Here is a 24,444-nt window from a genome sequence, read left to right on the forward strand (position 1 = left end):
TCCTGGTGAAGAGGATAGGAAAAAAATATTCACATGTGACATGAATGTCCCTTGACGAGTAAAAATCAAGATATAGCCTCCACTCCACTATCCTCTCAATGCTTCTTCGTGTTAAGTGCTATCATTTTTTCCTTTCCCACAAATTTCGGTCTTATATGTTGCGTCAATTTCATTCCCATAATTTCATTACTTTACTACCAATTACATGCCGAATGGTTAGCTCTATACTGATAGATAGGAAACTTGTTTAGCATTTATGTGCATACAGTTTAATGAAGGAAGATTTTAGAGAACTGTTTTGCAAAAGGGAAAAAGAGGCAGAATATTTACTTAAAAAGGGGATCAAAAGGAAAATAAAGATGCATATCTTTTTCAATTACAAATAACATATACATTTGCTTTAGGATTTTGAAGAATTGATATGTTTCAGCATAGCCTTGGCAGATTCATTAGCAAAGTATTTCTGCCTAAGCATCACATATGGGTACCCAACAAACGATAAAATGTTGGCAGGCTTTGAGAAAGAAAGCACTTCATACCAAACTTGATTGTTCTTATCAATCTCAATTGAAAAGCGCTCTTCCCCTGCCTGTGGCCAAAAAGATAACACATGATCACGGCTTGCCCATTTTTTAGTAGCTTGTTTGCTAAAAGGTTCATATACAAGGTACTAATCAAGGTAAGAGAAACTCATTGAAACCATTTCCACAAAGATTAACATATTAAAACTATTTAATTTCCCCATATTTGTGTGGTTTTTGAAATGACCATAACTTGGTTTTTGAAATGACCAATCCAAAAGATAAAAAAAAAAAAAAAACAAACATTCCAGAAAGGATGCAGGAAAAAACTTGGAGGTGCAGGAAGTAACGACCATAACTTGGGTCTAAGGGTTTACGTTGGAATTCAAGTCCAAGCCAGACTTGTGGTCTTGCTCTGGTCTAAGGGTTTAGAACCCAATGGAATAACTATTTTATTTTTGAAAGAAGAATATAATTAATTCATCAAATTTAATCCTTTCAACTAAGGTGTGGTAGAAAGTTAGGATAGATGTATGAAATTTCTAGTGATGAAAAGTTAGAATAGATGTATGAAATCATTTAGATTCAATCCTCATTAATGTTATTGTAAAAAAAAACCCATGAAATTCAATTCTTTCATCCACAAACGATTGACAATATTGCAAGTAATAGATTGATAGAACAAACAGATAGATCCCCAAATGGTAAAATAGTTTATTTGACAACCATCCTCCATTCAATCAAAAAATGGTTTTTCATGTATGTTGCTTAGGATTTAATTAGTTGGATTTTGGTGAAAAGAAATCGAAACCAATAAAAAGAAAATAGTTTGACGCCGTTTGACTTTTAAAAATTATAATGAATTAAATTAAGTTAAACCAATTAAGAATGAATTATTTAATTTGATTTTTTTTTAGTTTTATATATATTTAATTTAAAAATTAGAAAGGGATTTTGAGTTGGTTGATTTAGATAGCTCACCGTTTTAACTAAAATGACGATGTATATCACACATGTAAGCAAAAACAAAATAAAATTAAAGAAGAAATATAAGTTCTTATAAATATTTATTTTATTTACTTGAAATGACATCTTATTGTACATTTAAGTAAAGAAAACAATAGAAGAAGAAATTGTGAGTCATACTCGGATAAAACATGACTGAATTTATTTGTTAGTTTAACTTATAGCCAAATTTGCAAATTAAACTAAATTAACTTAATAATCAGTTTGATTAGTTAATTAGAATAAGTCATGTAACTGATAGCGGATAGAATATGATTGAAATTTATAGCCTATATATATATATTTAAGCCAATGAAACCCCTAGAATAGAGTAATGATATTATTTAATTTTTGCCTGGGACACTCTGATTATAAAAAAATTGGTCGTATTTTATTTTAATTTTCGGTCAAAGGACATTTTATTTTGAAGCGTCTGATTTTAAGTGTAGGTAAGTCTAGCATCTTCGTATCAAAAAAAAAATAGCAAAAAAAAAAAAAACATTTGCAAATAATTGTTCTTATAATTTGAATATATATGAGAGAAACAGGATTTATCAGGGACCATCTGATATGCACTTTATTTTATTAATAGTTTTATGATTTAATTTGTTAATTATATTTCTAAGAATAAATTACATTACATTTTTTTACGGACACTCCTCTATTGAGAGCTGTTTAAATTGCAATCTCTCTTCCTATTATTATTATTATTGTTTTTTTGTGTGCAAAGGAACTATTAGGATCAATTAGCCTAATAGAGGAAGGTTTGAGTAATATATAGGTATTATTCTCAATTTTTTGTTTTGACCAAATCCTGAATTTAAAAAAATAATAATTTAATTACTCCATTTTTAAACATTTATCATTTTAAAATTAGCAGTTATGTATAAGAGATTTTTAAAAATGTGAAACTCATTCTTGTTAACTTAATTGATTAACCTTTTATTCTAATACATGTGAATATAAAACATTTGCATTGCTTGATCAATTTCACTTTCGCATCAGCACAATGGTTGTTGATCAAAATACTTTTGTACTTTCAATATCTACACTTAAATGTTGGATTTGGATCCTCTCCATCAAAATAACTCTGTCCAGCTCTACAACTCTCTCAAGCAAGGATGAGGACCGTAGGATTAATCTTATGGTTGAGATTAAAATCCAATAAGATACACAAACCACGTACTGCTACGTATACCGCATAAACAAATGGAATGTAGGTTTTACTAAATGGAAAGCTGGAACTGAAGTAAAAGTTTTACTAAATTAATGTTATTCTTATAATTTTCTTTCATTTATCTTTTATCTTTTATGATAAAAATACTACAAAAAAGAAAACACATTTTCTATTATTTTAATTTCTTTTATAAAAGATACAAGTATAAAAGAAATTGTAAAGATTCAAACATAAATAAAAAAATTATTTGCGAATAAATAAATAAAACCCTTTGCCATTCCTTGTGGTATGCTGTGTCTTACAGGATGTCTTTTCATTGTCATGCATTCTTACTCACTTGTTTGTAGGGGAACAATACAGTTTCCTTTCATTTTGTTTCTTCAGCTTATTTTCTAGTAAGAAAAGCCTCCTATTCATCATCATCATCATCAGGCTTTCACTTCTTGTTTCTGATTTTTTCACTTAAACAAAAAAAATAAACTCTTACCACCTAGAAGTAATAATTAATCTCCTATTCACCAGGCATTTTCACCCAACCATATGGTCCATATCCAAAGTACAAGCGAATAATTTAATATGACATGAGAAGAGGACAAACAAACCTTTGCTTTTGAGGTTGTCTTTCTACAGTCCTAGGTATCATTTGCAAACATGAAATAGCACTGAGATATTGGCACGGCTCAATCAAACCCAAAACCACAATCACAACATGTATTTTGTTTTAAATCTTTCTAGCAAGGACACAACCGTGCCGTGGTATACATGTCTGAGTGAACCAGGCCAATATCACAATAACTACTTCATATACTTGTGTCTGAACGAGGCTGCTGTGTTTGCAGAGAAGAGAAGAAGCCAAGAAGGCACAGGGCAAAGAGAAAAGAGAGGAGATAGTGTTCCATTGAAGGTTGTGTTGTGTGAGCGTTGAGAATGTCTTGGCTGGGATTTAAGATTTTTCAAGAGGGTCTCTGAACATAGCATTTAAAACCCCGACTACCAAAGCATAAAGCTGGGACATAGCATTTAAATCCATACTTCTCCCTCCATCCCACTTTTTATTTTCCCCCTTTTTTTCACTCATAAGTTGGTCACATATATAATAATGTTGCTGCTTTCCTTTAAGAATAATAAAGTTATATATCCTTTTCACAATAACTTCTTGTCAATTTTTAACATTTAATAGTGTTATATCAACTTTTATACTTTTCATCAATCACAATTTATCATCAGTATCAATCTTAAAATGGTTATTTTTATAAAAATTAATAAATTTGTCATATATATCATAGTTCCTCTAAACTCATATATAAACAAAATAATTAATTTTATATTAATTAAAAAAATTAATTAACATCATTTAATTTTATTAATCTCAAATAAAAATAAGATTATTTTTAAAATGTCATTTTTTAAACTTAATATCATGAATAAAAAAGAGTAACTGAAAATAAAATTGTAATTAAATAAAGAATTTTAGAAATGATAGCATTAAATTAAACAAAATTAGTTAGATTTGTTTGTATTTAAGTCTATCATATCAAACAATTTTTTTTATTATATATGAGACTAGAGAAGATACTAATTAAGTAATAATATAAATTTATTTTATATTTTCAAGTGCATAAATTTTTTCTCTATTTATAACCAATATTAGATAAAAAAAAAAGGAATTTAATAGATTTGTGGTTTTCAATGTAAAAGAGCTTGACAAAGTTTTGTCAACAAGGTTTGATGCATCTAATCAAGTCTTCTACTCGTACTAATTCTTATTTGAGTTCAATCTTTATATGTTTTTATGATGATCTACACTTTTTCATTATTGCGTATAAGCTTGTACGTAAGAGAGCATACCTTTCTAACCTAAACTTATATATATATATATATATATATATATAAAAGAAATGTAAAAGTTTTTAAATTGACCACCAATAATATGAAATCATGCTTAATTAAGATGAATTTGAAAGATTTATGATTTAATGACAATATAAAATTTTATTACATATGGAAAAAATCATGCTCCAAGTGGTTAGTCACTTATTCCAAGAAAGATTAATCATACATAAAACTAAACTAGTGAATAAAAAAAATAATGGTAGGAGGTGAAAACTAACCCCATTTCAGGATTTGGATTGGTGGGTGGAGGAAGGAAGGGTAGAAGTGTAATTGTGGGGACTGACATGGGCACATTTGGTTAGGGTCAAGAGTGGGCAGAGGGGCAAGAAAGAGGTTGGGCATGATGATGGCGATACTGGTTGTCATAGAGGAACCAGAAAAGACCACCCCCATTAAATGAGGGAATCTCTCCCTCTAGAGTAGACAGGCTGCAACATTAATAGCCAAGGTAGTAGTAGTAGTATCCATGAAACTGTGTCTTAGAACTGTCAAAAACACCATTTCTCTCTATCCATCCCCACTCTATACTATTTTTTTCCTTTCGGTTGAGATGAGTTATATGGTACATACAGGGTGGGGTTGACTTGCAGTGGAGGAAAAGCTAAGCAATTCCAATGTCTTAAAGGCTCTTTGATGTTTGCTCAATATGGCAAAGCAGTATCTCTGTTGCAATTGGGAACTCTTTGTTTTATATACCCACTTATTATTATAAGCTTGTGAGGGTTTGGTTGATATGGTATTTATGGGAACAATTAATAATACCCCATTAATATCTTCACCCCTTTTTCCCTAGCTCTGTGAAATTTATGATCAGGACAAGTGGACGCACAACAACCGCTTTCACATTGGGGCATTTGTGTAAGGGTTTTTATGTGGTAGTGTGATGGGAATATACTACAAGAATATTAGAATTGGAAAAACTTATATGAGCTATAACAAACTTGAAAATGAACTCGAGGAGACTTTCTTGAGATCTGAAAGTTGTGGTGGATCTATGTATAAAAAGAAAGTGTATATGAACTTCCATGTTGTTAAGAAATGATGTAGAAGAGGCTATTTTGTTATCCATGGATTGGGATTTGAGAAATATGCAACCAAAACAATAAATAATTAAGGGACAAAGAAATTATATGTCGTGATGTAAATGTAACATCCCATAAAATGAAAACGAAAGCGCATTGCAATTGGTCATGAAGGATTTCTCCCGAACAATTAAAACCAAATAATAAAAAAAATGGATAAATAGTTATTTTTGTCCCTAAATGTATAAATTGCTGACAAATTTATCTTCAAAAGTGAAAAAGTGAGACAAATTTATTCATCCGTTAACTTTCATCCATTACCGTTAACAAAAGAACTTACATGACACATTCAGGAATACATGATTTGTCAATGTTCTATACATTCAGAGACGAAGATGATTATTTATTCAAAATATAATTTAATCTTCATCTTTTTTCATTTCTAATCGTTACAAGGATAACACTATAATAAACACTTAAAAAAATAGGAAAGCAAACATAAATTAAAACAAATATAATATTGATTAATAAGCATAATCTGTATATTATTTAAAAATTTATAATGTAATAATACCTTATCCAAAATATGGGACTCAAACAAAAATGCACAACCATTAAGTTAATCCTTAAAAAAGTGATACTCAACTTGATTTTGTGACTACATAACGTTGTTACAATAGAAATTTCACAACAACTATTAATCAATATTTTGTTTATTATTATGTTAGTTTTAACTTATGTTTGCTTTCTCATTTTTTTAGGTGCTTGTTATAATGTTATGATTAAAAGAAGGAAGGAAGATCACAATTAAATTATATTTTGAGTAAATAATCATTTTTATCCCTGAGTGTGTCACATAGGTTCTTTCATTAATGATAACGAACACAAATTAACGGATTGATGGTTTTGTCGCTTTTTTTTTTTCACTTTTGGGGATTAAAATTTTAATTTTCATATTTCGCGAATGAATTTATCAGCATTCTATGCATTCAGAGACCAAAATGATTATTTATTCTAAAAAATTAGAGTTATAACTTATAACAGTTAATAAAAAAAAAGTTAATTTAAACAAAGTTAAAGGTGTGGATCGTTGAAAATAAAAAAGTTAATCAAAAGAAAAATCAATCTAAATTCTTTCAAAAAAATTGTTAATCTAAACAAACTTGAAGGTGTGGAGTGTTCAAAATAACGTATGTATGTGTAAATCTCGTGTTCTTGAGAGCTTTGTGCACCTCGCAAATAATTCTTTGAGAATCGGTGATAGTGGTTTGTGATTTTTTCTTTTTTCTTTTTTCTTTTTTTATGAATTGGCCAGCATGCAAGAGTCTTTAATTCCTATCTAGACGCAGCAAGAAATTAAATTAGTACTTACGAACTAGTAACAAAAGTAATTTCGTAGCTAATTCATAATTTTCATAACTAATATGCAATTTTTTCGTAGTCAATCTCGTAAAGGTCTCTTACTAGTCTTCATGAAGAAAATCAGGTTGAAAATTGCGGAGATGGTGAGATTAAAGAAAGACGGGGATTTCAATACAAGATGCAGTTTCTAAAATGTTTTTTTGTTGTGATATTATCTAATTAATAAGTTTTACTTTAAGAATCTATACTAATGCAAATTTTTATACAAAGATTCCTGTAATAAAGATTCATATTTAAAGCAGAATAATATTAAAAAAATTAGGGAACTATGTATAAATTTTGTCCCAAATCATTTTGTTTTTAATCCCGTTTAGCCTCAAGCGTTAATAAATTATTACTGGGCCAATTCTGTCATAGTGTACGTTCTGATTATTCCTACCAGCCACAAAAAACATGCGCGAATAACATTGCAGCAATGCAGCCCCTTGCTCTCTAGTTCTAGCTAAAATTTTGAAATGGACGTGGAAACCAGCTAGTTATCGTCTCATTAATAATATACTTTAACCAGATTTTTTTTGCTTTAAGTATGTCATATGTAACAACTACGTGACCCACTTCCATTAATAATAATAAATAATTTTTGGGGGGGCAATACAATAATAATTAAGCTACGAGATTTTGTCCATCATGACATCAATTATTTATTTATTTAATTAACCTATATATCCAGAAAACTAGATAAAATTCGAACACGAAGAGTTGAAAGTTGAAACGAAATCATACATGAAAGCGATTAGAACTAAGCCCCTAACGTCACAAGTGAATTGCTTATATCCCCCGTCTCAATTGCAAATTATTAAATATAAAGAGAAATGCTGGGAATATTTTTCAGATTTAGTTTTTTAATACACTTTTTTATTCGTTGAAATTCATTAAAATTTTATATATAGATCTTACATTATATTAAAAAAGTGTGTCTAAAAATATGTACGCAATATGAAGTAAAACTTTAACCTGAAACTTCTTTGAAGAAGTGGCTTAAGATTCTCGAGTTTAGCTTCTATATGACAGAATTTTCAAATGAATCTAATTGCGTCGACAGCATAGAATGTCGAATCACCGCAACAAGAAACCACACCTTAGCGATAATTCCAAAGATTCCTTAACAAAATGTCCAAAAATGTGTCACTCTTTAAATTCCAAACTCCACCACACCATCCAGAAAATTTTCGAAATTCTCGAGTGACATTAATTTGGTTTCATTATTATTACTATGAGTTCTAGTTCTTATGATATCCCTTTGCCATCGTCCCTTTTGCCAAGCGAGGCATCGCCGGAGTGGAACAACAAAGCAGACAACGCGTGGCAGCTCACGGCGGCAACCCTAGTGGGCCTCCAGAGCGTTCCCGGGCTCGTGATCCTATATGGCAGCATGGTAAAGCGCAAATGGGCCGTGAACTCGGCGTTCATGGCCCTGTACGCCTTCGCGTGTGTGCTCATTTGTTGGGTTTCATGGGCACACCGCATGGCGTTCGGGGCCAGGCTTTTACCCTTTGTGGGAGCGCCCAACCATGCCTTGGCCGAGAAGTTTCTCCTCGCAAAGTCAACAATTGGGTATTTTCCAATGGCTGACTTTGTGTTCTACCAGTTTGCTTTTGCCGCAATTACTCTTGTGTTGCTTGCAGGGTCCTTGCTTGGGAGAATGAACTTCTATGCGTGGATGATGTTTGTCCCTTTGTGGCTTACGTTGTCTTATACCGTTGGTGCCTTCAGCATATGGGACGATGATGGGTTCCTTCAGGGAAAAATAATTGACTATGCTGGTGGGTTTGTCATTCATTTGTCTTCTGGCGTTGCGGGTTTCACAGCTGCTTATTGGGTACATACATAACATTGAAATTGTAACCTTTAATTTGATTCATTCAGTATTTGTCCAACACCATGGCTTGAAGAGTCATCATCAAACATCGATCTAATATGGCATGCAGGTTGGTCCAAGAATTTCACAGGACAGGCAAAACTTTCCACCAAACAACATAATTCACGTGCTTGGAGGTGCAGGGTTTTTGTGGATGGGTTGGACAGGTTTCAATGGTGGAGCTCCATTTCAAGTGGGAGAAATCGCATCCTTGGCCATTTACAATACCCATCTTTGCACTGCCACAAGCCTACTCGTTTGGCTTACGCTTGACATGATTGTATATACCAAGAGCTCAGTCATAGGTGCTGTCCAGGGAATGATCACTGGCCTCGTCTGCATCACACCAGGTGCAGGTAATTAATTAAGCTCACATTGCACACCCCCTCCTTAAAAAACAAAACTTATTTTAAGAACAAATTTTAGCATATATAATTGTATTAATAAATTAAAATATTCTAACAGATTTATAAAATATTAGACCTTACATATGTAAAGTTTAATTTATATATATCATCAATGTAAAGTAATTTTACAATTGCATAAAACGTAATTTACCTTTACATTACATCATATTAAAAAATAAGATAATGTGATAGATGATCAAAACTTATTGGGTGTCTTTACAAAAGTGTTTTACTCTGTATAAATTCATTAAAAAAAAGGGGAAAAGGGAATTCTTTTATCCTCTCGAATTCTATCTTTTCATCATACAAATAATACGGGGTGATTTTAATTTTCCTACACATTTTATCAATATTAAAAAATTTAGACTTACAAGATCCAAATAATGTATGGTGCATAACAATTTATAATTAAATATAAAAACTTATATTATAAATAAATTCTAATTAAATTTATATAACATTTATTATTGAATTAATAAAATTTATGTAATTCATATTATAGTATTTAATAGGCAAAATTGCATTTTTGATTTCCCAGTTTATCTCCAGTTTTGGATTTGGTCCCTCACTAATTTAATTCACGAATTTGATTCTCCTATTTTATAAAATCGTGCAATGTTGGTTCCTCAAACCACAATTGGATGTTGACAATCAGAACATGACACGTAACAGTTATCATCCAATAAGAACGTGACACATAGCAGTCAATATCATTTGTTAACCGTCAACTTCCAACTGTGGTATGAGGAACCAACATTGAACGATTTTACAAAATAGGAAAATCAAATTGGTGAATTAAATTATTGGTGGACCAAATCCGAAACTCGAGATAAGCTAGAGGATCAAATTTACAATTTTGTCTATTTAATAATAAATTAATGTTGTACATGCATTTAGTATGATAAACATCAATTAGTACCAATAAGAAAACAATTAGTAAAAAAATTGTGTTACGCTGTGTTTCAAACATTAATTATACATTTACAAAGGCTTTCCACTTTTCACTTTTCGAATTGAAAGACATATGTTGTTGGCATTCTAACCTTTTACCTATGTATGTGAAAAGGCTTGGTGGATCCATGGGCAGCAGTATTGATGGGAGCATTGTCTGGTTCCATTCCATGGTACACAATGATGGTGCTACACAAAAAATCCGCATTCTTTCAAAGTGTAGATGACACATTAGGAGTCTTTCACACTCATGCTGTGGCTGGTCTTCTTGGGGGTATCCTTTCTGGCGTGTTTGCCAAACCCGACCTTCTAAGAATAATGTATCAAGATACAAATTATTGCCCCGGCTTATTCTACACCTTTTTTAAGGGGGAAGTGGACCATGGCTTTAGGCAAATTTGGTACCAATTACTTGGAGCAGGTTTTATTATTGTTTGGAATGTTGTTATTACTAGCCTCATTTGTATTCTCATAAGCCGCATTGTGGATCTTAGGATGAAAGAAGAGGATCTTGAGGTTGGTGATGATGCTGCCCATGGGGAAGAAGCATATGCATTGTGGGGTGATGGAGAGAGAATGAGGATCCCTCTTCGTCTTCATATAGGTCCAACAATTCCTTCCTTGTGCCGAAAAAGGTTTTCAATTCCTCTCACTAGGAAAGAAGGAGAATAGATGTTGCATACTTGCATTTGCATTTGCCTTTGGATTATTCGAATTTTATGCTAAGTTCATTAAATGGTATTGAAGGCATTTTTGCAATGTGAATTGCTTTTTCGGTAAGAAAATTGCTTACACAAAATTTGCTTAAAAGAATTTGGATACTTTTAAATCATTTGAAATAACAAATTCAAAATCTAAACTTTAGGGGTGTATTGGATTAGAATTTTAAAAGATTATTTTAACATAAAAAATTGTAAGAATTTTAAAGATTATGTAAGGATATGATGACTTATCAGATTTCTTTACAAAAATTTTATTATAGCTTGAATTTTAATTGATTTATATTATAATAATTTAAAATTTTTGAAATAAATTAATAGATTTATAAGATTTGAAAGAATTTTGTAAATTTTTAAAACACATTCAAAATTACAAGAGTTAGTGAAAAAAAAATAAGAAATGATGAATTTTAGATAAAAAAAAATGTAAAAAATCAATATAGTTTTTTTAATAGCTAAATTGTTTCTACCTTTATGTCATCCTATATACTAATCCTTCTTATAATAACATTTTCTCATTCTCACTTTTGAATTTGAACAATAGATTAAAAATTATACGTTGGTTTTCTTATTTTTTTTAATAATTATTACAATTATTTCATCATAAATTCAATGACATGTTTAAATGAAATAGAAGGGAGTGAAGAGGGCAAAAAATTTGTAAAAGAATTACTCATGTGGATGACGAAATTAAGAATAATAGTTACAAAAGAATTGTGTCGAGCAATTGATGAGAATAGTTAATATAAGGAAGACATGGTTAGCAAAACCAAAGAAAAAATGTAAAGGGGAGGAATGTAATTGATATTTTTTATTCTAAAAGAATAAGAGAAACATATATGACACACACTTGAAGATTATTAAAGAGGGAATACGGTATGTGCGATATGAAAAAAGAAAATCTGATAATCAATAAAAAAAAAGGAAAAGAATTTAGTAAAATTTCAAGAGTTTGGGTGAGATTATTTGATATATGTTTTGTATTAAAAAGTCTAATAAAATTCATCCAAATTTGTATATTTTTTAATACCCAAAAACTTTTTATAAGTGATAAAAAAATTTAATTGAATATCATCAAATTTTATTGCTTTCATTAAAAAATCTTAAAAGTCTTAATTGAATATCACCAGACTTATTTATACTATTTAAAAATCTTAATTAAATATCACAAGATTTTTTTATATATATATAAAAAAAATCTTTTTAAAATCCTTTGAAATCCTAATCCTTTACCCCACCAATAAAAGCTTAGCCAAGAACTTGAACAAAAATCACGGGGGAGATCCAAATAAAATATATTTATAAATTACTGACTATCAATAGTTTCATGTAAATTCTAAGATTTCTCCCTCTAATTTGTGTTAAAAGAAAAAGAAAAAATAAAATTTTAAAATTACTCATGATGTGATTATTTTTTTACCATGTTCTTTTATGCAATTTCCATGTTACTAACATCAGCCCAAATTAAAAATAAAAAAGAGTTAAAAAGAAGCTTGTAGAAAAATTATACTTAAACAAATAGTTTAATAGATGGCTAAGCAATATGTAATAGTAGGGTAAATTTAAAAATAACTTTTTAAGTTGTTATCTTATGATACTAAATCTTGACTGTCCAAATATAATTATATGACTATTTTTTTAAGGATGTTAATCATAATATTAAATCAAGAAGAAGAAAAAATCTAATTATTATGAGAAGAATAAATATTGATCATTGATTTTATTATCAATTATACAGATTAAAACACAACCTTTTAAATCTTGACAATTCATATGTAATTATATGATTAATATTTAATTTTTTCACTTTCATATAAATTGACTCTTTCATTATGGTGGATGAAAATAATGCAGGCTGGATGCAAAAAAGTTAGGATGTTTAGAAAAAAGAAATAAGGTGGAAATAATTTAAAAAATGTTGAGACTCATTGTATTATTTCTCACTTATTTATATTAATCTTTTCTTATTCTATTTCTTTTCAACTAAACACCTTTAATTTTTATTATGTTTTTCATCTATTTCTCCTCATTATTTTTATTTTCATCTATCTTATTTTTCTCCACTATACCAAACGAACCTTAAATATAAAGATAAAGATGTATAAAAATATATAAAGACATAGATTTCTTTTCTTATATAGTATGATACAATTGTTATTTAATTAAAATAAAAATATTTTAAAAAGGAAATTATATATATATATATATATATGTATATATATATATATATATATATATATATATATATGTATATATATATGTATATAGAAAGAGAGAAAAGTAAATTAGACTTGAAAAGAAATATTAATATAATATTTAGTTCCATTGATGTAATATTTATCTGAATTCAATTCAAATTAAAAATGTATATAAATTTGTTTGATGATTTTTGGACCAAAAAAGATTGTTTGATGAATTTGGTAAAACTTACTGATAGTGTGAAGATTTTCTTACAATAATATAGTAGTAATATTATAAAAGTAAGACTATTGATTTTTATAATAATTTATTTTAAAAGTCGTATCTAAAATGATTTCTAATTTATTAATAAGGTAAAAATCTTCTAACAATCTTTACATTAATAAGGTAAAAATATTTCTATTATGTGATTCCAAACTTTAAAAACTGATTAGTGTCAAAAATACTAATTAGTTTCTCCAGAGTCTCAAAAATACTCAACGATATACAAACCAACCCACTCCTCTATATGATGAATGTCGACCATGTTGTTTCTCCAATTTTCCCTTATTCTCTCTCTGACTAGTTAATGTCATTTGCAGCTTGCTCCAAAGTCTTTTATATCCCGTGCCTTATTTATTGTCTAGCATGGCACCATATTCATAATCATAGATAGATTAACAACATAATCAGATCCATTGAGGTCATTAACCTATGATGGATAAATTGTCTCAAATGAAAAACAACTTGTTCAAGTTCTTGCCAAATCAACCCTTAGCTTCTTTTCAAAACCCTAATCTGAGTCCTAGTGGAAGTGTTACCCCAGGGGCAGGTCGAACACCAACACATAGGGTCTCAATTGTTCCCAAAGAAGCTCGAAGAAGGCACAAAACTGAAAGTTTTAGTGGATGGGAGCCCAATTCGCCCAAGGTGTCTTGTATGGGCCAAGTGAAGAGCAAGAAGAAGAGAAAGGCCCATGAACAGATAAAGGTTCAAACACAAGAGAGTGAAAATAAGAGGTTTTTGCGTTGGATTTTCATGAGAAATGGTGAGGGCACAAAAGAAAGTGGGAATTTGGAAGAGAAGGCATCAACCACAGAGGTAGCTCCATCGTTGGGTACAATGAAGAAATTTGCAAGTGGGCGAGAAGGATCATTGCGTGATTTCGATGTCGCACTTATGGAAAGGTAAATGTCACTTTCAAAGTAGCATTGGTAGAGAAGTGAATTGTGACTTGTGATTTAGAATGTGGTATAAGAATGTTATGATTTGTCACACTAAACTTAGGTTTGAGCCTACTCGCACTTTTTTGTGCTCCTCTTGAAGGATCTATTATAAAGAGACAAAAGTCAAATCATTTTCATAAACTCAAAGCGTGTTATCAACTAAGTTATATCTATTGAATACGATTATGTTTAGTATAATTATAAGCAATTAAGTTCAGTTTTAATATATGCAATTTGAAGGAATTTTTATGTAGGTTGATTTGAAAATTCAACTATTTTGATTTTTTAAAATTAATATAAGTGATAGAACAAAGAGACACTCACTCAATGGATAATATAATCAAGGTTTCAGTCAAGACCTACTTAAAAGGCCCACCTAAAGGATTATATAATTTTTAGTTGATTTTGATGTCTTAATAATGGATTATGGATTTTTTAAAAATATAAATTACGAAATTAATAATCAATAAACACTATAAAAATTATTATTTTTAGTTTTTGATATATATTTATATATTTGTAAACAAAATAATTTTATTATAAATTAGTCAATTAGTACAGCCGATAAATTATTAGGTGATTCAGAATCATCACATCATTTATGGTCTCAACCAATAATCACATAATGATCTTGGATCACCTAATAATTTCTTGAACTCTAGATGATAAAATTCATGTTCTAGTTCACAAAATTAATGTGTGTTGTGAGATGAATTACACTCATTAAATATCAAATCCTTCTTTTTTATTAAAAAATAATCACAGGAAAACAACAATAAATAATATTTTGATTATTGAATTCTAATCATATATTTATAGTAAAAAGTTAAAACATCACACTCAAATTATAAATTTAATATAAATAAAAATAATTAATAAATTAAAAATAGATCAAATTGATAAATTAAACATTTATTTTTCTTAATTAGATTCATTAATCATATTAATAGAGTTTGATTAATAACTCTAAAAAAAAAGTTTGATTAATAATCAATTGCTTGATGCATTGAATATTTTTAGTTTAAAATTATATACTAATTAAAAAACATTAATTGTTACGTTAGTAATTTTTTTATACATCATAAATATAAAAAGTGAAGACTAACACCTTTTTTTTAAGGGAAGCAAAGAGTAACACATAAGGTACATAAGTTCCAATTTGAATATATAATCAATCCGAATATAAAGGTGATTGGTTTCCAAGTTAACCGGTTGAACCAGTCGATTCTGAGTCGAGTCTGATAAAACTTTTAAGAAGCAACGCTCACTACTCATTCCTTGCACCAGCGCACATCGTTAAGGTCAACATGCATCATTTTTCACCATCTGCCATCGACAAAGTCCAAATTAAGCCTACACAACTGATGTCATAGCGCATTAATCAAACACCATATTAGCGCCATATACGTTGTTGCTGCAAAACAATGAATAAAAAGGAATGGCTCTTCAGTCGTCACTCTCTTTTTATTAGGGAAGTAATAGAAATAGTAAGAAAGAAGAAGAAAGAATATGTGCACAATTCTATTGTCAGGATTGTGTATGTTTACACAACAAAATCTTGATTTCATTGAAATCTACAACTTAAAAGAAGAAAAAAAAAACTAATCTTTAATGACGGTGGGCCAACGATACTGTCACAACGGTGTGATGGCATTCTTGTGGCAAGCTTGGCAATCGACAAAAATGACCAGGAAGGGGATGTTGTGAAAATAGGAAAAGAGGGAAAGTGAGGGGAAGGGTTTAAGGAAATAGGACAGGGATACAAATGTGTTTTTCATATATTTTTTTAAAGGCTTAAGTGAGAAAAAATAAATGGAGTAAACAATGAGACCCATCCATAGGTTAAGTGAGGACATAAACTGTATATTGAGCAAGGGATATCACAATTAAAAAGATGTATTCACAATATTGATTTGTTTTGCTTCGTGTTATACCTATTGTCATGAAAATCATTCATCACCATTTCATTCACTGACATTGGCAGAAGCTTCTAAATCATCATCGAATTTAATTCACAACAATCCTTGTGAGAAACCTTGAACAAATTACAAGCTTCAAATGCACTTATCTGAGTAACTGTTTAATTTCATCCCTTCAAGCAAAAATTCATGTTATGTGGATTTTCACCAGACCCTCCTTTTAAATCCATCACGTATACTTGTAATTTTTACATAATGAAACTACCTTACTGAAGTCTAACCATTGGTACATATCAGGGACAGGAAGGGATTCTTCCATTAATGATTAATTTACCTAGAGTATTAATTAATTCCTATTATAGAGTATTAGAGCAGCTTCTGTAAATTCGTGATCATCTGAGGACAGATGCAATTATCAGCTCTGATAACTAACATTCTTACAAATATGGAAAAGTTAGGGATGCTTTCTAAACTCAGAAAATGTACATGATATCTCCTCTTACTCTAAAAACTAGCACTAAATAAAAATAAATAAATAAATGCTTTTAATATCTTGGAAACATAAAATATGCAAAGTCCAGGTTGTATTGGTAAATTATTAGCATGGTGGCGATGACAGGTCTCTTTCCCATGGTTGGATATACCCGCTATATCCACCATTTCCTACAAAATGGCATCACATTGCACGAGTTTCTTTCCCCATAATCCTATCTAAGCTATGCAAGATCTGGAAGATCTGTGTTGTATGCACATGAGTCTCATCATTTACCCCAAATTTCTGATGACCAGATTCCAGCTCTACGGAGCTATACCCAATTGGCTTCTTTATTTCTTTGTCCTTGACTACTTTCCTCACCCTGGCCGCATCCTGCCATCGCTCTGCATCTTCGTACATCTGTGCTAGAATCACATAACGCCCGGCATTATCAGGGTCCAAGACAAACAACTTCTCCGCGGCCAATTCAGCAAGCTCCATATTTTTGTGTATTCTACAAGCACCCAGCAATGCACCATAAATGTTTTTCCCGGGTTGGATAGGCATAGACTGAATAAACTCCACTGCTTTCTCCAAATCCCCAGCTCTCCCCAACAGATCCACAATGCAAGCATAATGTGCCTCACTCTTCGCCACTCCATAAGTTTCCATGGCATTAAAAAGGTGCCAGCCCTGCTCAAGCAAACCTGCATGACTGCACGCAGATAACAAACACAAAAACACAACACCATCAGGGCGCAAGCCAGCCCCAACCAATTGCCGGAACAAAGCAAGCGCCTCCTGCGCAAGACCATGTGTTCCATAGCACCTAATTATTGCACTCCACACTATAACACTTCTATCAGAGATCCTGTCAAAGATGGCTCGTGCCATTCTTACATAACCACAATTTGAGTACAACGATATAAGTCCAGTCCCCACAGCAGAATCAAGTCCCATCCTTGTCTTCACAATATAACAATGAATCCAATACCCTGCATGAATATCCGCTGCCTGAGCAAACGCCGGAAGAACAGTTACAAACGTGGCATGATCAGGACCCCCCACACTTTCATCTCTTAACATATCATAGAAAAGCAAAATAGCATCATCCACATATCCATTCACAGTATACCCCGAAATCATTGAGTTCCAAGAAACAATATCTCTGTGAGGAATTTCGTCAAACACTTTTCTGGACACTTCAACATCTTGACACTTAGCGTAAAACGCAACAAGGGCATTGCCCACAAACAAATCCAAGTCCATTCCACACTTCACTGCGTGCCCATGAATCACTCGACCCTTTTTAGAAGCTCCCTCGGCGCCGCAAGCCTTGAGCACAAACGGGTAAGTGTAGTAGTTCGGGGTGATGCCACGCCAACGCATCGCATCGTAAACCTTCAAAGCCTCACCGAAGGGATCCGCATTGGCGTAAACCTTGATGACCACGTTACAACAGAAAACATCTGGTTCGGACAAATTGTCGAACACCTTGCGTGCGTGGTGTAGGTTGGAGAAGTGAGAGTACTTATCGATGAGCCTTGCGGCAATGAAGGGGTCTTGCTCGTGGCCTCGGACCACAACCTGGGCGTGCGCTTTTTTAACGTTGTCGGTGGTTTTGCAAAGGTTCAACAGTTCTGTGTAATAGAACGAGTCTTTGTGAAGTTTGGGTCTCAAAAGTTGTTGCACTCTTCGAGATACGCCACGCATTGGAGCTCATTGAGGTCTTTGGAAGCTCTTCATGGCATTTGGACGAGAAAGCGTTGGCATTCAGTGACTTAAGGATCTGTTGGGTACTGCGGAGAAAGGAAATAGGTGAGAGAAACATTTAATGAAAATAAAGATGAATCAAAAATAAATAAGAAATAAAAGTATATGATTTTAGAAATAAGGAAAGAGTAAATGAATTACCAGAAAGAAATACTCAAATAACTCACAAGTGAAATACAGATAACTAGAGGTCTCGTAATTTAAAATTTTTCTCATCTCTCACTTCTTTTCTGCTACCTAACGGCGCCAATAATATACTTCTCCTAACACATCTTATAGGCTAAAATTTATTAAGATTATAAAATAAGAAAAAAATCATTAAATAATTTTTTTTACTAAAGTTTGACTTTCAATAAATTTTAATAGAAAATATATTTAAAATGGAATATTTAAAACTATAGTACTAATATTCCTCAATACATTAAGCTTTGTATTTTTAAGATATTTCTCTCGTCACCATTATATTTCCCTTCATCAAATAAATTATGAGAGTTTGTACAATAACTAATGGAATTGGGTGAATTAGCAGTAAATTGAATTGTGCATCATGGTTTGGAATTATCATGATTGAGAATAACCTTTGTTAAGAGGATAAGATAAGAGACTTATAAAATAAAAATCTCATATGCTTCAAAAAAACAAGTGAGTTAGGTGATGAAAATGGTGAGATAAGACCCTTGCAGATAATTCATAGTTTATAGAAAATAATTAATAGATAATTGTAAAATAAAGCTATAGATAATGGTAAGATAACGTGTATATTAGAATGTCATGTAACTGACACGCGTATTTTGTGAATTTTAAACCGTAAATATGTTTACAAAGATAATGTACCAATATATTTATAATAGTGTTAAATATCAACTACTGCATAAATTGTTATTGTATTACAAAAAAATTGATAATATTATTTTATAATAAAGCTAATTAAAATTAAAAATAATATTTTTTTGTTAAAATATGTTAAATAAAATTTAATAAAAAATAAATTTATTTTGAAATAATATAACATTATAATTAATTATATAAGTTTAATCAATAGATTTTAAATATTTATAATAGATAAAAAAATTAAAAAACCATAAAATCAATTTAAATGATAAATGATTGATTTTTTCTGACAAAATTATAAATTTGACCCCTCAATTTGTTTTTAATTTCAAATTTTATCTTCAGGTAAATTAATTCACAAATTTTGTCTTCCTATCTTTTAAAATCATGCAATATTGGTTGGTCCCTAACTCATAATTGGACGTTGATGGTAATAAAGAAATTTTCACTACCACATTGTGTTGACATTTTATCGAAACATGACACATGTGATATCGTCTAATAAAAAAATGACACGTGACCGTTAATTCAGATTTTTAATTTATGAATTAATTTATTGAAGAAAAAAATCCAAAATTAAAGACAAATGGATCAAAAATATAATTTTACTTTTTTTTTAATTCAGATTTAATATTATATATAAATTGAATCAAATTAAATCACACTATTTGATTCATTTTTTTCTTCTATAAATCAAATTAAATCGTATTACAAAATCTTACTTATAAATTTTTTTTTTTTTTATTGACACAGACCAATTGAAAGTCGTACCCTATAGATAACACTAACACCCGTGCTGATTTCGTTAATTCATTTGGGCAGCCTCTCTGTTCCAAAACCCTAATCCTTCGTCTTCCAAGGAGATGGCAAGTTCTCTGTCTCAAACCTCAACAACGCTCTTCACATTCGTAATTCTTCCTTCAACACAATCTAACACTTTTATAATTTCACTTTGCAGGCTGATTCTCCCCTCGCAAGGTAAACCCTAAAACTCTCTTTGGATTCGATATTCCTCTCGCGCATTCCCCCAATTATGCCTCGGCCATTGATAATTGGCAGATCTGAGTTCACGCATGCATTTTTTTTTTCTAACATGATCTGCGATGGACGTTTTTTTTTTGTTTTATTCGTACTTTTATGGTTTTATAAAACAAAAGAAAAATAAAAAGAATTCTTAATAGTTTTAATGAGAATTATTGGTTTCATGTGATCATTTGAAGGAACGTGTAGTCGTGAATTAATTGTGTTGCTGTTTGATGGAAAGTGATCACTCTGAGTTTTAGATGCTGGGTTAATGAAGCCATGTTTTTATCTTTTAAACTCTTTCTATGGATTGTACTTGCTGTGTAGCTATTTTATCTGGCCGTGATGGTATTTCAGGAACTCAAGGTCACCTTCCCCATGGAAAGCTCAGTCGAGATCGAGATCTAGGTCAAGGTCGAGATCTAGGTCGAGGTCTAGGCCTAGACAAAGGCCAAGATCGCGTTCTAGAAGTCGTGGCAGGTTAGTGACAATTGTTGTTTAGTTTGAGAGTATTGAGGCAGGTGACTATGCCACTCAAGGTTTTAAATTGTGCACTATGATTACTGAAATTATGAAAAAAATTACGGCCAAATGTAGATAGTAGATAACATTTTTTTTATTATATATATATATTTGTCGTTCTGAAAGTACCTGAAGCTTATTCCTTTTGTGCCTTTTGTTTCTTACCACTTTCTGGGTCTGTACTTCTTCAGGTCAAGGTCACCAATTCGTGGAAGGTTGGCCTTTTTCAATTTTGTATATATTTTGTCTTTCTGAAAGTAACTGAAACTAATTCCTTTTGTGTCTTCTGTTTTTACCACTTTCTGGGTCTTTACTTCTTCAGGTCAAGGTCACCAATTCATGGAAGGTTGGTCTTTTTCAATTTTGTATATATTCATGGAAGGCTTACATATAATCTCACAAGTATTTCTGAAAGAGTTAACTGTGTTTTTATGTTGACTATTGTATATTGTATAGTGATGTGCTCATAAAGTTACAATTTTTTTTTTCTTCTCTTGGGTTCGATGATGCCTGTGAGATTTGTAAATATGAACTCATGCCAGCTACCCAAGTTTCTCACTACTAGTTCAATTCTAGTGGCTTCTAATCTTCTAAAATATATTGTAGGTCTGAACCTACAAATCCTGGTGACACACTTTATGTAACTGGTCTATCTTCGAGGGTCACCGAAAGAGACCTAGAGGAGCATTTCTCCAAGGAAGGAAAGGTGAAGTATCATACTGGTTTACTCTTCAATTTTTTTTGCTGAATTTTATTATTCATCCCTCCAATGATTGTTTCCTTTTGTAGGTTTCTTCATGTTTTCTTGTGGTGGAGCCCCGTACACGGATTTCTCGTGGTTTTGCTTTTGTTACAATGGAATCTGCTGAAGATGCGGAGCGCTGTATCAAGTATCTCAATCAATCAGTTTTAGAGGGTCGTTACATCACTGTTGAGCGGGTAATGGATTTTTCTATGGTAGTAGTTGTTAAAACAATTGTACTCGTCATTTTTTTCTTGACTTGAAGGTTTTCTGGTTATATTCAGAATGAATTGCATCAGCTATGTTGGCAGCGATCAGATGATCAGTTCATCCATGTGAACTTTAGTGAAACAGCTTGATCAATGGCAAACTTAAACAGCTAATCAAATGCGTCTGATCAACTAAACATAGCAACTATATTGCCCAACAACTTTACAACTTCAGCATTCACTTTCAACTCTCTACTAAACAACGGACATTATCAACAACTTTCTAATCAGGCTTTTATGGTATCTCACACCAGGCATTAATCTTGTGTGTGGATATAAATATTTTACACTCTTCTCAGACGCTAGATTCTGTATTTGGATGAAATTTTCTTACTGAGGATTCTCTTAATATAATGTAAAATGTTACTCTCTAGAATTTATAGAAGCAAGAAAGATGTCACTAATTCAAGTTTATTAGCTGTTTAGTGTGGTATTTGGATGTTATGTCCTTTATCAAGGAAGCACTAAAGATTAACTCCTGCATTTTCATTTCAGTCACGAAGAAAACGTGCAAGAACTCCAACCCCAGGGCACTATCTTGGACTGAAAAACACAAGGGAGTATGGTAAGTTTAACTTAAGGGATATCTTATCATAAATGGATAATCTAGTCTGTGTTTGTTTTATTAAAGTTCTCAATAATTTTTTACTGAATTGTATCTTAAATTTTGTTAGGCTATCGTGGTGACCGAGGTGGTGACCGGGGAAGGTATCGCGATGGTCCTGACCGTGACAATTACTCACGTCGTAGGTCTCCGAGGCGTTCACCATACAGAGGTGGCCAAGATTATTCTCCCCAGCGCTCACCCTATGGTGGAAGGTCTAGGAGGGAAAGGTCTAGGTCACTTCCTTATTCTCCACATGGTAGCCCAGACAGGAAGTATGCTCGCGGATCTAGGTGATGTTTATCTTAGCATTCTACTATTTGAACAAGGTAAGCAAAAATTTGTTGACTATATGGTGCTGTGACTACCAGTTTGCGCCTATATACAATGTATACGTTTATTGGTGGAAGCTGCTGTTCCTGTGTGACTATCAGTGTGCCTTTTCTCGAAGTCACACAGAAAGTTAGAGTGGACAAAAGTGTGGAAATCTGAATTTGAAGTATGTAAGCATTTGCTATAGGGAATTGAGACTCTGGCTTAAAAAAATTTTCTGTGTGCGTATGCCTCAAACGTTTTTGCATGTGATGCTGTCTACGATTTCAACACCTATTTTTACCCGAACCATAACTCAAATATTATACCCGAACTATTCCATTTGGGTTCAACAGTTGCAGCAGTCTCACAAAGGTTACCCTTGATCCATCACCTGCTGGTGAATTGAGTGTTGAAAAATGCTATCATTCCTCAAACTTTCCCCTAATTAAAGTTCATTTGCTTGATTCTTGAAAGAATATATTTGTCAATCATTGTAGGCTCATCATTAATCAATGTCTCTGTTAAAATTTAACAACATACTAAATTTTAGTTCGTGGTTAATTTCAAATCTATGTATTTTGTAAGCTTGGTCTGACACGTTATTACCTAAATGATATTTTTTAAATTATTTAATTGCTAATAAGTTTAATTTATTAAAAAAGTACATAGTCAAGTCTCAAATTAACAAAGGGACTAAAATCTTAGATTTTTAAAAGTGTAGGACAAATTGTTTTAATTAAAAAATTTGAGGATTAAAATTACGGATTTGAAAAATAAGAGGATGAAATTTGCATTTTAGCCTAGAATATATAAATTTTGATTAAATTTTTTAATAGTTGAGAAATTTAATTGAAATTTTTAATGATTGGGGGATGTATTTATTTATTTTTTATAATAATTAAAAGATTTGGTTGATTTTTTTAACCATTGAAAGATTCAATTGATTTTTTAAATTAATTTAAGGATTTTCTTAAACTTTTTTTAAATAATTAAGGAATTAAATTTAATTTTTAATTATAATTGAGGGATAAATCATATAATTAAGCCTACTTTTAGACGTGATGTACTATCCATTATAAGTATACTGTATTTAGGCCATTCATCCCAGCTTCAATCTTATTCAAGCCATTCATGCAGTTCATGCGGATGAGGGCAGCATTGTCTGAAATCACATCCTAAGACTGATAAATTGGATAAACATGCTTTGAATGTTGATGGTATTTATAATGTTTATTCTTTTTCTCCAGACTTTATTGTTCCTAAAACTAAGAGCTGATTTAGCTCAAGTTTGCTTCCCTAGCCTCTCTTAATATTATTCATTAAAAAAAAATTCTTTTACTAACGATTAGGCAGATATTAACGGAGTTTATTTTAATATAGCATTTAGTAAATTAATAGGTATATCTCTAAATATGTTAATGTGCCTATATATTTATCTAAATTAGTGTATTCAAGCCTATAAAAATAGGTAAATAAGGGTAGTACGTCACCCACAGGAAAGTGTGATTTTTATTTTTTCTTGAAGTGCAAACTGGTTAAAAGGTTTCATGTTTTAAGAAGAAGAATAATCATACACAATCACTTAATTATTT

At 31.2% G+C, this 24,444-nt stretch overlaps 4 protein-coding genes across 6 annotated transcripts; 3 read left to right on the forward strand and 1 right to left on the reverse strand.

The window, feature by feature from the left end:
* The first annotated feature begins 8,182 nt into the window (after positions 1 to 8,182).
* LOC114370477 (ammonium transporter 3 member 1-like) lies at positions 8,183 to 10,950 on the forward strand. The gene is made up of 3 exons (XM_028327839.1): positions 8,183 to 8,859; positions 8,969 to 9,254; positions 10,372 to 10,950. Exons 1-3 carry the CDS (start codon positions 8,254 to 8,256, stop codon positions 10,926 to 10,928), a joined length of 1,449 nt encoding a protein of 482 aa, XP_028183640.1. The 5' UTR covers positions 8,183 to 8,253; the 3' UTR covers positions 10,929 to 10,950.
* Positions 10,951 to 13,870: 2,920 nt separating this feature from the next.
* LOC114369649 (uncharacterized protein At1g76070-like) lies at positions 13,871 to 14,344 on the forward strand. The gene has a single exon (XM_028326887.1). It carries the CDS (start codon positions 13,871 to 13,873, stop codon positions 14,342 to 14,344), a length of 474 nt encoding a protein of 157 aa, XP_028182688.1.
* Positions 14,345 to 16,797: 2,453 nt separating this feature from the next.
* LOC114381170 (pentatricopeptide repeat-containing protein At3g24000, mitochondrial-like) lies at positions 16,798 to 18,780 on the reverse strand. 2 transcript variants are annotated; one of them, XM_028340369.1, is made up of 2 exons: positions 18,714 to 18,780; positions 16,798 to 18,572 (listed from the first exon to the last, which is right to left on the reverse strand). In XM_028340369.1, the coding sequence occupies exon 2, from the start codon at positions 18,484 to 18,486 to the stop codon at positions 16,975 to 16,977; it is 1,512 nt and encodes a 503-aa protein (XP_028196170.1). In that variant the 5' UTR covers positions 18,487 to 18,572; positions 18,714 to 18,780; the 3' UTR covers positions 16,798 to 16,974. The 2 variants fall into 2 exon arrangements, with proteins under 2 accessions (XP_028196170.1, XP_028196161.1); XM_028340360.1 differs by having other exon boundaries at positions 18,688 to 18,773.
* A 1,355-nt stretch (positions 18,781 to 20,135) lies between these two features.
* On the forward strand, positions 20,136 to 23,117 carry LOC114381184 (serine/arginine-rich splicing factor SR45a-like). 2 transcript variants are annotated; one of them, XR_003659969.1, is made up of 10 exons: positions 20,136 to 20,243; positions 20,336 to 20,355; positions 20,758 to 20,880; positions 21,114 to 21,137; positions 21,245 to 21,268; positions 21,529 to 21,628; positions 21,712 to 21,861; positions 21,949 to 22,173; positions 22,429 to 22,498; positions 22,608 to 23,117. XR_003659969.1 is itself a non-coding variant. In XM_028340380.1 (9 exons), exons 1-9 carry the CDS (start codon positions 20,241 to 20,243, stop codon positions 22,832 to 22,834), a joined length of 741 nt encoding a protein of 246 aa, XP_028196181.1. In that variant the 5' UTR covers positions 20,136 to 20,240; the 3' UTR covers positions 22,835 to 23,117. The 2 variants fall into 2 exon arrangements, 1 of the variants encoding a protein (XP_028196181.1); XM_028340380.1 differs by lacking the exon at positions 21,949 to 22,173.
* The last annotated feature ends 1,327 nt before the right edge of the window (positions 23,118 to 24,444 follow it).

This window comes from Glycine soja, chromosome 2 (assembly GCF_004193775.1).
Source record: "Glycine soja cultivar W05 chromosome 2, ASM419377v2, whole genome shotgun sequence".
Classification (NCBI taxonomy): Eukaryota; Viridiplantae; Streptophyta; class Magnoliopsida; order Fabales; family Fabaceae; genus Glycine; species Glycine soja.

Excerpts from the sequence above, each read along its gene's own strand:
- LOC114370477 (XM_028327839.1), top strand. The coding sequence starts at position 8,254 with ATGAGTTCTAGTTCTTATGATATCCCTTTGCCATCGTCCCTTTTGCCA. Across the intron at positions 8,860-8,968 it reads GTTTCACAGCTGCTTATTGG|GTTGGTCCAAGAATTTCACA; the intron begins GTACATACATAA and ends TATGGCATGCAG. Across the intron at positions 9,255-10,371 it reads CTGCATCACACCAGGTGCAG|GCTTGGTGGATCCATGGGCA; the intron begins GTAATTAATTAA and ends GTATGTGAAAAG.
- LOC114369649 (XM_028326887.1), top strand. The coding sequence starts at position 13,871 with ATGGATAAATTGTCTCAAATGAAAAACAACTTGTTCAAGTTCTTGCCA.
- LOC114381170 (XM_028340369.1), bottom strand. The coding sequence starts at position 18,486 with ATGCGTGGCGTATCTCGAAGAGTGCAACAACTTTTGAGACCCAAACTT.
- LOC114381184 (XM_028340380.1), top strand. Across the intron at positions 21,138-21,244 it reads AGGTCACCAATTCGTGGAAG|GTCAAGGTCACCAATTCATG; the intron begins GTTGGCCTTTTT and ends TTACTTCTTCAG. Across the intron at positions 21,269-21,528 it reads AGGTCACCAATTCATGGAAG|GTCTGAACCTACAAATCCTG; the intron begins GTTGGTCTTTTT and ends AATATATTGTAG.